Source organism: Neoarius graeffei, chromosome 13 (genome assembly GCF_027579695.1).
Source record: "Neoarius graeffei isolate fNeoGra1 chromosome 13, fNeoGra1.pri, whole genome shotgun sequence".
Classification (NCBI taxonomy): Eukaryota; Metazoa; Chordata; class Actinopteri; order Siluriformes; family Ariidae; genus Neoarius; species Neoarius graeffei.
In genome coordinates, this window is record NC_083581.1 from 19,872,942 (window position 1) to 19,886,547 (window position 13,606).

Genomic DNA, 13,606 nt, shown 5'->3' on the forward strand with positions numbered 1-13,606 from the left:
GTGCGATCATTTAGAGCTCAGTTTTTCAAGGTGCCTGTATTGCTGAAATTGCCTTCCTCGACGCATGTGCTTTCTGCATTTGTTGACTCAGGGACGGAGGGGAGCTTCATCAACAGCTCAGTCACCCAGAAGTTCAGTTTGCCAAAAGTATGTGAAGTTTCAGCTCACATACTTTTGCCACTCACAGATTTGTAATCTCGTCTCATCTCATTATCTGTAGCCGCTTTATCCTGTTCTACAGGGTCGCAGGCAAGCTGGAGCCTATCCCAGCTGACTACGGCCGAAAGACGGGGTACACCCTGGACAAGTCGCCAGGTCATCACAGGGCTGACACATCGACACAGACAACCATTCACACTGACATTCACACCTACAGTCAATTTAGAGTCGCCAGTTAACCTAACCTGCATGTCTTTGGACTGTGGGGGAAACCGGAGCACGCGGAGGAAACCCATGCGGACACGGGGAGAACATGCAAACTTCGCACAGAAAGGCCCTCGCCGGCCACGGGGCTCGAACCCGGGCCTTCTTGCTGTGAGGCAACAGCGCTAACCACTACAATACTGTGCCGCCCAAGGGCTATGCTATATGGTCCATATTGATGCAACAGTATACAACAATTATTGTTTTCAAAAATCTATTTTTGATTCTCTTATACAAGAGAGCCCAGTCTAGAATATAGAGAAGACTTTAAAAACATGTAAATTAATCATTTCCATAAAACAGAATTTAAGTGTCAAACAGGAATCACCAAGAATTTGGCACATTCCCCAGACACACACACTCAATATTCTTTTATTTTTTATACTTACTGAAAATGAAATATGAAGTGTTACTCACTGAAAAAGGTGACGAATTAAAACACAATTTCTAACTTCTTGCATGCACGCGTGCATCTGACAGATGATTGGTTATCGGGTTAGTTCCCTTTAGTCGATTATAAATGTTAGTAACTCATTCATAGTGTTTCTCTCTGCACTGAGTGCATGTGTTCATTCATGATGAGAACGGAATCTAAAACAACTGATATGCAGCCAAGCTGGCCACAGATAAAATCATCATTTTTATGTTTCTCTTTGGCTTTCTTTTTTCCTGTTTCTTATACAGTGGCACTACACACATTCAAAATAAAAGCCAACATGTGCAAATCACCCCGAGTTTGCTGGACATATCTGTCATTCTGTTGTCATTGCCACAATATGATTGTTTCTCAAATGGATTGTCTACAGAACAAAATTATTTCAGTGAAGCACCATGTCCCTGGTCTGTAGTGATACAAATTTCATAAGCCTCATGGGAGTGTAGTATACAAACCACAGCATTGTGTTCACTGCTGTATACATGACCTTTAATATACATATGGAAGTAGCAGGCTTCACCAGGCTTGCCATCAATAAGGCCACTATTCCTCAGCTACAGTCGGACCAGTAAAACATGCCCCAGATAAAGTACTAAAAGTGTAGCTAACAGTAGCGGCTGGTAGTCTTTCAAACAGGGGAGGCTGGTCGGTTACGATATTTCCAGATTTTAAAAGAAAAAACATCAATTTTGCCCATACTCTTGCCTCTGATCTGGCTGATTGTTGGCAGGGTCACAAACTGTGAAATAACAGGTTCTTTTGGCCCATTAGCCTACTGTCCAATATACATGATGGTGGTGTTGGGGGGGAGGGGTATATTTTAACATTTTATATTTTAAAATTGTGGCATGTTGTTTAAAAATTGATCATTATTGAAAGCAGCTCTTTGTCAGGAACCTCAGCAGTAGAGCTGGGTGCCACACATTTCATTCAATGACACTTTCCCTATATTTTACTTATTTTGACTGAGAAATGTTTTATTGACAATTTTGATAACCCTTCACTTTTAATCCAGGTCTGTAGTGTGAAATGTTCTTGGCTGTGTTTTTGTTTAAAAATGTTTTCCAAATTGTAGCGTTGTTTAATTCATATCCAGAAAAATATATATTCCAATATAATATACTCAGCATAAACATTTTAAAAAGAGTCTATATTTTAAAAAGAGCCTTTTCTTACAAAGCCCCACAGTTATGGAACAGCCTTCCAAGTAATGTTCGGGAATCAGACACAGTCTCAGCATTTAAGTCTAGGCTGAAAACATATCTGTTTAGTCAAGCCTTTTGTTAATGGTGTTTATGAGGTAAAGGAGTAGATGTGGAGGGTCCTCAGACATAGAGTGTTTTGGTAAACTGGGATGTATGGATGCTGTCAGTCCCCACTCGCTTGCTCACTCGAGTTTGTTGACGGTGTAGTGGCTGGCTGCTTTATGTCCCGGGGCTCCCTCATGCCTGTGTTACCTTCTGGCTCTCTCCTTTTAGTTATGCTGTCATAGTTAGTTGCCGGAGTCCCTGCTTGTACTCGGTGCAATATGTATACTGTTCCTACTTATTCAGGTGACATTGGGCATACCTAACCACCTGTGTTTTCTTTCCCTCCCCCCACCCCAAATCTGTCCCTCTGAGTTACATGGAGTCAACAGGAAATCTTTTGGTGGAGACGGTGGAGACCTCGACTGGCTATCGTAGCCTACAGGGAATCGGCCGTCAGACATTCTGTCGCATGTCCCAGACCCGGTGAAATGTAACTGAATTGTCTTGGCCAGCCCTAAGGGTCCCATCTGCATCTCATCATTGCTGAGGAGTGTGCTCCCATCACCCAATCAAGCATCCAGCCAGAGCAGGTCATGATATATTTTACCATATTAACATGCCATTGTGTGTTATGCCTGATGTAAAGACTCTCGTCTCTGCGAGCCTACCACACAGATTTAATACTTGTCATTTTTAGGGCATACCTAACAACGTGTTTTCTTTCTCTCTCTCCCCCCCCCCATCTGTCCCTCTGAGTTACATGTTGATCCTGGGATTGAGATGCTGGCCTCTTCTGCCCCTCGGACCTGCTTGATCCATCCTGGTGCCCTGTGTCTGGTCGGAGTTTTAATCGCCCCACTCCTGTGAAGGACGGCCCCATGAGGACAGTTGAGGGTTATACCTGTTAAAACTGTTAATATTATAGTCAGGCTGTCTGTTGTTGCCCAAATGAGGATGGGTTCCCTTTTGAGTCTGGTTCCTCTCAAGGTTTCTTCCTCATGTCGTCTGAGGGAGTTTTTCCTTGCCACTGTCGCCACAGGCTTGCTCATTGGGGATAGATTAGGGATAAAATTAGCTCATGTTTTAAGTCGCTCAAATTCTGTAAAGCTGCTTTGCGACAATGTTTATTGTTAAGCGCTGTACAAATAAACTTGATTTGATTTGATATTTTTGGTCCATCCATGACATATTACTAAAGTAGCCTATTTACTGTTGTTGATGTGGGTCACTTGCTGTTAGCCAATTCACTTTCTCGTACCAGGAGAGCTGAAAGGAACGAGTATTATTCCCTACCTTTTTCACCAAGTCAATTTGAGGCATTAGTCTACCCTCCTCTTTAAATTTTAATTTTTTCCTCGAAAGGAAGACTGGCAAATGGCTTCGCCAAAATTAAATCAGCAATGCTTGGCATCCGTGTGCAGCTTTCTTGCTAGCTGACTAGCCCCCTCAAGTTCAATCACTCAAACGAAATTTCTGGAACTAAGATAGCAAACTTGACAACACTATATTTACACTTTATTTACAATGAAAATATATACAAACTAAAAAAGCTGGTAGAAACCGTATGTAATGAATGAAATTGAAATGTAAGCTGATCTCTTACAATACACCACAGCACTTGCGAATCCGCATGGGACTGAACTGAAATTCACCGCTGCCTGTCTATAGTTGAAACGAGCTGTCAATCAAAGAAAATATCCGGCCGCTTTCACCAATCACCAGTCTCCTCGCGGAAACTGCCATGTCCCTCCTATGTGAGGCTGGGAGTCCGTAGGCGGGCATTTTCGCAGTATTTGTCCAATAATTGTCTTGCATTTTGAGATTGAAAAGCGCATAGCTCCCAAATGCCATTGAAGTCCACTGAGGCTGCGCTGCATTGAGCTGTCATGAGGAGGAAAAACTCACGCACACATTAAAGTTATAACGGAATGATTTCGCACTGTAGTGGGTTGAGCACATATATTTCTATGATTCTGGATCTGAAATAGCAATGTTATAAGGTCGGCTATAACATAAGCCTAGCGCAATTCATCCTACACGATGTTCGTCATTTTTAGAGGAGGCTGAGCCTCCCTCGTTGTCTTAGAGCAATCGCCCGTGGTAGCTAATTATTGCAAAATACAGTTTGTACTAAGCAGCACTACAGTACAATCCACATGAGCTTTAATGAATAAAACCGGCAGGACACATTGTTTCATATTCATTTTATTTGTGCCACAATATGGAAATTAACATTAGATGTTCATTAATGTTTGCAAGTCAGTGGCTTGCTTCCTCTTTTTCTTTCCTCCCTCTTGTTTCTTCTGCTTCTTTGACATCTCTTTGTCAATAGGAGCTGCCTTCACAAACTTGATTATTTCTTTCAAGTCTGAATTAAAGAACCACATTTAAAAAAGTTACATATGAGCATATACAAGCATAGAAGCATATATAATTCTTACAAAAACACTATTTTTATGCTATTATTCAGATTTTTAAAAAAAGATTTAGCATTTAAATGACAAAAAAACCTTATGTTTGGAAAAATCTGTGAAACGTTAATGTTACAACAAGGTCAGCAAAGGCTTGGTTTCAGTAATATTCATCACTAAACCTGAGAATCTCCAAAGGAAAAATCATAAAATTCACTCAAAATATATTGACATATGTTAACATGTATAAATATGATTACCTGGAGGCATGAACTCCCTGAGTGGCTCTGGAATGGTTACACCCTCTGCAGTCTGGTAGTTTTCCAGAATGGCACATATTGCACGTGTAGTAGCACACATGGTTGCATTGAGCATGTGCACAAACTCAGCCTTGCAAAAATAAATAAATAAATGGATTATTAATATTTTCCACGAGTATGAAATTATTCGTACCACCACCTTTCTTAAGAGCATTTTTCTCTCTAGAGAAGACAGCTTTACCTTATCCATCATCTTCTTTGTCTGACCATAGCGTATGCGTAAGCGGCGAGCTTGATAGTCGGTGCAGTTGGAGCAGGACACCAGCTCCCTAAAAGCCTGAGAGCCTGGGAACCATGCCTCCAAGTCCAGCTTCTTACTGGCTGCATGGTTCAAAGAGCCTACAAAATATTTCTTAGAGGTTCAATTCTCTTGCAAAACCACCAGAATATAATATGGCTTTTTCAACCATATTTAACTTTGCTAATACTATAATGCTAAACATTAATTGTATTAGCACAATGATGCTATAATGCCAATTTCAATCATATTCATACCTTAAATAAATATATTAAATATGGCTATAATTGGCATTATAGCATCTTTATGCTAATACTATAAATGCAGTTGTGATCAGAAGTTTACATACACAGACAAACCTCATGGCAATACTGGGCTTTCAATGAGTTTTGAGCTTTTTTGTGGCAGAATGATTATACACCATACATATTTAATAGAAAAAAAGAATCTGATGCAAAAGTTTCAATTTATTTTGGGGTTTCTAAAATCACACAGGGTCAAGAGTATACATACAAGTCAAACGTTTACATACACCCACTTAGATTATTAATTGAGTGGTGCTGAAAGTTCCAAAATGTCTAACTTGCCAAGACCAAGGCCTCTTAACTACCTGTTAGTGATCCTGATTGACTACAGCTGGACAACATAAAAAGGTTTGGCACTCACTGGACTGACCAACACACAGTACAATTGGAAAGTCCAAGGAGCTCAGTGCAGATCTGAAAGAGGATCATAGATTTACACACTCAGGAATGTATCTTGGAGCTAAACAACTGCAGATTCCATTATGCTGGAAGACCCAAACCCTCAGCTAAGAGGAAGTAGGTTCAGATGGCCAGGAACCACCAAGACACAGACCTCCAATGAACTGGAAGCTGCTGGAACACCGTCTACAGTCAAGCAAGTTTTACATCACCATGGACTGAGAGGTTGCCATCTAAGAAAGAAGTCCCTGCTTCAAATCAACATCTTCAAACTTGAGTAAACTTTGCAACTGACAAGATGGACAAAGAGAAAGCCTTCTGGAGGAAAGTTTTACGGTCAGACGAGACAAAGATAGAGTTGTTTGTGCACAGAGTGGTGGCAGCATCATGCTCTGTTTTTCTGCCAGCGGTAGTAGTGCATTGCACACCAAGTAGATGGAATAATGAAAAACCTCAGAACTCTTCAGCATAACCACGAACCATCAGAAACTGTGTTCAAACAGGACAATGAACCCAAACACATCAAAGCTGGTTGTGGATAAAGCAGGCCAACATTAAGCTTCAAACACATCCTGACCTCAAGCCTTACAAAAATATACTGACTATACTTTAAAAGTCATGTTTGTGACAGGAAACCCAAATTTAATTGAACTCTACCAATTCTGCCAAGAAAAGTGGACAAATATCCAACCAGAATTCTGACAGAAACTTGTTGATGACTACAAAAAGTGTCTAGTCAAGATGAAACTTACTAAGGAACATTTAACCAAATATTAGATGTGCTGGATGTAAATTTTGACTCGATATGTAGAATTGTGACCCTGTCTTGATTTCAGAAAACCCAAAATTAATTAAAAAACTCGTGTACCCGGTGGTGTAGTGGTTAGCCCTGTCGCCTCACAGCAAGAAGGTCCGGGTTCGAGCCCCATGGCCGGTGAGGGCCTTTCTGTGCGGAGTTTGCATGTTCTCCCCGTGTCCATGTGGGTTTCCTCCGGGTGCTCCGGTTTCCCCGACAGTCCAAAGACATGCAGGTTACCGTAGGTTAACTGGTGACTCTAAGGCCAAGTTTACATTAGACCGTATCTGTCTCGTTTTCTTCGCGGATGCACTGTCCGTTTACATTAAAACGCCTGGAAACGCCGGGAAACGGGAATCCGCCAGGGTCCACGTATTCAATCCAGATCGTGTCTGGTCCGGTGCTGTGTAAACATTGAGGATACGCGGATACGCTGTGCTGAGCTCTAGCTGGCGTCGTCATTGGACAACGTCACTGTGACATCCACCTTCCTGATTCGCTGGCGTTGGTCATGTGACGCGACTGCTGAAAAACAGCGCGGACTTCCGCCTTGTATCACCTTTCATTAAAGAGTATAAAAGTATGAAAATACTGCAAATACTGATGCAAATACTGCCCATTGTGTAGTTATGATTGTCTTTAGGCTTGCCATCCTTCCACTTGCAAGTGGTAAGTGACGCGCATGCCCGATATGCACTAGGATCACACACACAGCGGCTCAGTCCCGAATCACTGCTCGTGCACTTCACTTGCGCGCTCTGTGAGCTGCGCAGGCCGGAGTGCGCACCCTCCAGAGGGCACTCGCTGTTCAGAGCGGAGTGATTTGGAGCGCAGGATGCCTGCGGAGCCGAGCATATCCGTGTATTGGCGTTGCTGTGTGCACGCGAATCGTGTATTGGCGTTGCTGTGTGCACGCTAATCGTTTTAAAAACGTTAATCTGATGATCCGCTGATACGGTCTAATGTAAACCCCACCTAAATTGACCGTAAGTGTGAATGAGAGTGTGAATGGTTGTCTATGTGTCAGCCCTGTGATGACCTGGCGACTTGTCCAGGGTGTACCCCGCCTTTCGCCCGTAGTCAGCTGGGATAGGCTCCAGCTTGCCTGCGACCCTGTAGAACAGGATAAAGTGGCTAGAGATAATGAGATGAGAATGAGATGAAACTTGTGCACCAAATTATTTTTTTCTCATTAAAGATGCTGTGCAATCATTCTGCCACAGGAAAAAAAAAGTTAAAGAATCACTGAAAGCCCAATATTGCTAGGATCAGGGATGTGATTTGGGGCTGGTGAAATTATCTGAAAATTTTAGGCGGGGGTCTGGGGGCCACAGGCCCCCAGCTGGTCCAGGGCAGCACCCTGGTGAGGGGACAAGGGGGGAAGCCCCCCGAAGCTCCTGGGTTTTCTGACTTAAAAATTGTACTAAAATGGCAAGCAAACACACAAGAAAAAACTTGTCATGATTAACAAATTCAAGCCAATTTAATGGTCAACATGCAACTCTGACACACACACACACACACTCGCTCACTCTCTCACACACACTCTCGCTCACTCTCTCTCTCACTCGCGCGCGCACACGCACGCTCGCGCTCTCTCTCTCGCGCGCTCTCTCACTCGCTCTCTCTCGCGCTCTCACTCTCTCACACTCGCTCTCTCTCGCGCGCTCTCTCTCGCGCGCTCACTCACTCACTCGCTCTCTCTCTCTCACTCGCTTTGCATCTTTACGCTCGATCACGGAGGCTGCCATCTTTCAACTCTGTTTGAAGCGAGCTTACGTACAGCTATCTAACAAGCGCGTTCATTGGTTGTTACAGAGCGATGGGCCAATCACGTACCTCGTTTCATCTCAATGACGGAATTGCGTAAATGACGTAATTACGTCAATGAGATGAAACGAGGTACATGATTGGCCCATCGCTCTGTAACAACCAATGAATGCGCTCGCTTCAAACAAAGAGTTGAAAGATGGCAGCATCCGTGATCGAGGCGTAAAGATGCAAATCCGAGGCTGCCATCTTTTAAACAAAGTCGGAACGAATAGGATACGAATGTGGATTTGAGGGAAAAATCGGAAGCATTTTTTTTTTCAAGTTTTGAGGTGAAAAAAGCGGAATTCCGCGAATTCGCAGAAAAATCACATCCCTGTAGGATATTCATGTCCGTTTATGTAAACTTCTGACCACAACAGTGTTGTTTTCATCTCTGCCTCTATGATACATCACAAATAAATTTCTTCATTCATTCATTTTGATTCCTGTTTAAATGGTGTTTTTGACTGTACAAATACACTGCAACCCTGATATAACGAAGTCCTTGGAGGACGTACAAATCATTTGTTATACCAAAAAGTTCATAATACTGAAATGGACCCACTTGAGACACCACTCACTCACTCTTACGAGACCAACTTCATTTAATTTATATTTACAATTAATTCGTTTACATATTTATAAAGTAAAGGAAATAAGGTCACACTCACCCTCGTTTGCTTGCCACATCATCTTTCTTTTTGGCCCATCATGTTGACTGCAGTAATGGATGAAGTCTCAGAGTGCTTTTTCTTTAAAAGTTTAATTTAAATTTTTCGGGATACCATATTCTTTAGACCAATTAGTTATTTTCTCACCACGCTTTAGATGGTCCAGGATGTGAAGTTGGTCTTTGACAGTGTCGCCTCAAACTGCTACTCATGTACACGCATGCAGCTCCATTAGGACTAATTACCATGCATGTGTTCCGGCTTAGTACGCAATCACAGGGCATTTATCAGGACTCTTACTACACAGACTTTGTGAAGTCTTTACTTTGTGAAATCTTTACTCTGATTTTTGCTGTTCCTAGTGTCTCACGTTACCAAGCTTTTTGTAGCGGTGTATTGATATCCTGGTTTCCAACTCTGTTTTGTATTTTGCCCTTTGTCTTCACCGTTGATATCCTGTCTATGCCTCACTTGACGATTGCCTGTTTCTTTACTCTGATTTTTGATCACTGATTTGGAGCTGTTTGCCAGTGTGTTTTATTTAAAAACTTTTCCAGTGATTACAACCGTGCATCACCTGGATTTTCTGACAGACGGAGAGTATTTTATGTTTACGAGTAGCCATGACAACAGTACTTATAGAGTAAAGATTCAAGTAAAAAATGCTTTTAGCTTGTAAAATAAAGTCCTTTTAAGGAATTTTTTGAAGTCAATGATTGCCGTTCTTGATAATTCTTAGTGACGGGACACCTAAGCAAGGCTCGTTAAGCCTTTGTTTTATGGCGTTAACACGTATCGTCAACTTGACTGTGGACTTGATTATTTAATGCCCATCTCTGGTGGGAAGACAGGCATCTGGCTCAGTGATTATATATATTATAGATATTTGAAGACTCCAATTCTGTCATTAACTCTTTGGGGCCAAAAGCTTCGCCGGCAAAGCTCGGCAGGTTTAGAATAAGTAGGTCATGTATTTGGGTAAATATCTTCACGATTTTTTATCATACAAGCATGATAAACATTGACAAACTTTATACTTTTTATACTTTACACTTTTCTATGTGTCCACTGCCAAAAATTTTTAAATTACCCAAATTAGATGAAACATAAAACTTGTCACCTTGAGTAAGTCACACCAGAGTCAGAGCGCTGAGCACCCACTTACACATTCATAAAAGACTATTCACATGGTAATGGAATGATAATCACTTTCACTCTTTGGGTTTTGAATGGTTTCTCTTTCGCTGTGGGAATGCCCACTGTAAACAGGATAAAATCTGTCAGCCATAGTTTTTAGGCTATTTGGAGGTAAAACCTGTTGCGAGATGGCAAGTGGATTTTACGCACTTCGGATGATTCAGGACAGCAATTCAATTCATGATTCAGGTCAGAGAATCAATTCATGGTCCAATTCAATCTTGAGAACTTTTTTTTTTTTTGCTTCAACCTGATCTAGCCGAAGATCAACTCGAGTAATTGTATATATTTGTCCTATTTATTATGAGCATCTCAGTTGATATGCATGCGCTGTAATGCATAGACAGAAAAAATGACTGAGCAATTTTTCTAAAGTATTTTCCTCATAAATAGTTAATTTGGCTCTATTTTGAGTTTAGAGAGTAAAATTTGGAGTTGGAATGGGAACAAAAGTACAGAGTAATAGTGTAACAGAGTTGATTGTGGCTCTGAACTGAGTAAAATAGTACGAGAGTTAATTTCAAGACACACTGAATAGAGTCAAATACAAGATAAATGAAGCTGTTGTAAAAAAGCAGCTTTAGAACAGTGTTGGGAGGGGGACAAAAAACATTACTTTACCCATTGTGACTATCCATTTTGATCACTTGACCTGATGGGATTGAGTTGGCAGTATTCACTCTTCTCTTTGAATGGAATTTTTTACTCTTCTTATTGCATACTCCTCCCACTCCCAAACCTTTATCCCAAAACAACAGGACATACATTTTTTGATGGCCAGTTAATTGTCCAAATCAATGGAGCAGATTTAAGTTGTGCTTGATACATCCCTAAGACTGAAAAGAATCACCTCAAGTGATCAAAATGATTTGGCAAAATGGGTAAGGTAGTGTTTTTTTCACACATTCCAACACAGTTCTACATTTTTACATCATTTATCTGTTTTTTGTTTTAATGTACAATCATGACATACGGTACGTACTACATAGATATTATTGGAGCTGAACTTGTACTGAACACAAAAAGTCATATGACTTTGAAAATACTGCTTAGTTTTGTTGAAATTGACACCAAAATCAGAGTATGCCAAAATCATTAGGGCCAGAAAATACCGTCAGACCCCAGAGGGTTAAAGGTGGGTGACATGAACTTGGTTCGTTATAAGCGAAAGTTTGTAGTAAAAGAGTTTGTTACAACAGGGTTGCAGTGTAGATTTAACAAGAAATCTGAGCTCGTTCTTTACAGACTCCTGAAAGCTAAAGAAAAGAGAGAAAAAAGTAGCTGTTTTCTGTTTAATCCTGACTACAGCCTTCACAAATGTTCATAAAAGTTGAAGAAAAAAAATCCTATTTGTTAACCTTTTTTTTTAAACCATAATCAAAAAGGTAGTTCCCTAAAAAAAAGATTTAGAAAAAAAAAAAAGACTGACCAGAGACAATGTTAACAATGCGGTAGGGTATTCCAAGTGACTGGTAGAAATCTTCTGCAGTTTTGATCATCTCATCAAACATCTCCCATGACTTGTTGTTATGAGGAGAGGCATACACAAACTGTTCAATCTGTGTGGGAATTTACAAAGACATTTTTTAAAGTGACAATTCATCCACCAAACTGTGTAAATTTATTCCAGTCAATAAGTCAAGTATAGACCCCTTGCACTGATGTCACACTTGCATTAACAACCACTGCTACCCTTGTCCTGGGGGACAAGCGAACTTTGTTTACATACTGAAGACAAGCGATATTGAAGATGTCAGATGGCTGTAGTTTGAAGAAAACTATAGCTTAAAAAAAGCTTGACTTGGATTATCCAAGTAATCTGGTAGTAAGAAAGAATTAAAGGATAGATATATGCAGAAATTAGAGTTTATTATTGGTTATGATCCATACAAAATTCCTCGAAACAATTGGAGTGACTACAGTATGTAGCTCTGTGGCCTAGCGTTACCTACACAGATGTTAGAATGTACTCTCTCATTGCATTTTCTCAATTTTAATTTAAAAAAAAAAAAAACCTCATCCTTCTCTTCCTTTCTGGAAGAGAAGAGCAGGGAGGATTTAGAATTGAGCAGCTGTAGTTTGTTTACACTTAACACCAATTCTTGTAGCGTCCTAGCAACCACTGCAAAGATGTGTACAAAAACCCAAAAAATGCTTACATACGCGGGCAAAAAAACGGGACAGGATTTATATTGATCACTGGATCTTTAATCCAGCCATATATAAAAAGTTGTCATGCTCTTCCAGGTTTTCATCTGGTTGTCCATGTAGAATGATGTCTGCAGCACCAGGTACTTTGAGATGTCAGGGAACTCAACGAATGGATAAGTTTTCATATTGGAAAAATCCTTTACTAGTGTGTAAGGCTCCATCCCATTGCAAAGAGAATTGGCCTCTTAACTGCAAAAATAGTCGGAGACAGTTTCACTAGCTCTTTGCATGCCAGCAGCCAAACTGGTTTGCCTGACCAGCACTTCACTCACCGGAAGTAAACTTGCAAGCAAAAGTCACGTGACTGAATACCAACCTATATTCTATTCCAGGTTAATCATTCGTAAAGAATGACCAAAAAAACTTTAATTCCATGGATTGTCGGTGAAAAAAATGGCAAGATCGGGGCCGCACACTGTGAGTGTATGGCAGGCCTTGGAAACAAGGAAGCTGAGTGAAACAAAAGGATTCACTGACAATTACAGATAAAAAGGTGTACTGGGTTCTTCCTACTGCTGTGGGGAAAAAGAATAAAATAAGGGGAAAAAAACCCTCCTACTCCCAGATCAGAGATATTTCCTTTCTAAAGAAATGCTCAAGTCAAGCTCCTAAGCTACAATCAGAAGTTCAAGACAAGGTTCCAGGGAGATGGTAATACCTTTATCTTTTGCTCTATTTGAATGCTTGGAACAACCAAAAACAGCACAAAAATGAACCATATTTAACACAGATTAGGCCTTGCTTACAGGAAAGACAATGTCTCGTCCCCCAGGAGAAATCACGTGATGTCACGCTCAAGGGATCTGTAACATGAAAACTGCCCCAAAACTAACCTTTTCAAACTGGTGAACCCTAAAGATGCCACGTGTATCTCGGCCATGGGAACCCACTTCCTGTCTGAAGCAGGTAGAAATGCCAGCATAACGGATGGGCAGGTCCTCCGGCTTAAGCCACTCATCTCTCAAGAAGGCTGCTATGGGCTGTTCTGAAGTGGCAATCAAATACTTCTCATCCACTGATGTATCATCTGAATGCTCACTGCCCTTCCCAATAACCTGCAAATGTAGGGTTGAGGGAACAAAGAGAAACTCTAAATTATGAGGGACTGTGTAAAATAAAATCCCAAAGATAGTGATT

The 13,606-nt window shown here is 41.0% G+C and overlaps 1 protein-coding gene across 3 annotated transcripts in view; it reads right to left on the reverse strand.

Moving 5' to 3' along the window:
- Positions 1-4,330: 4,330 nt before the first annotated feature.
- Positions 4,331-13,606, reverse strand: part of LOC132896468 (serine--tRNA ligase, cytoplasmic-like) — a 193,537-nt gene continuing 184,261 nt past the window's right edge. For 2 of the 3 annotated variants that reach the window (XM_060937314.1, XM_060937313.1), the window contains 5 exons: positions 13,303-13,524; positions 11,688-11,817; positions 5,022-5,179; positions 4,781-4,910; positions 4,331-4,477 (listed from right to left, as the gene is read on the reverse strand). In XM_060937314.1, coding sequence (XP_060793297.1) covers positions 4,344-4,477; positions 4,781-4,910; positions 5,022-5,179; positions 11,688-11,817; positions 13,303-13,524 — 774 coding nt within the window. In that variant the 3' untranslated portion in view covers positions 4,331-4,343. Of the gene's footprint in view, positions 4,478-4,780; positions 5,180-11,687; positions 11,818-13,302; positions 13,525-13,606 lie in introns of all 3 variants that reach the window. The other variant, XM_060937312.1, reaches the window with a different exon arrangement.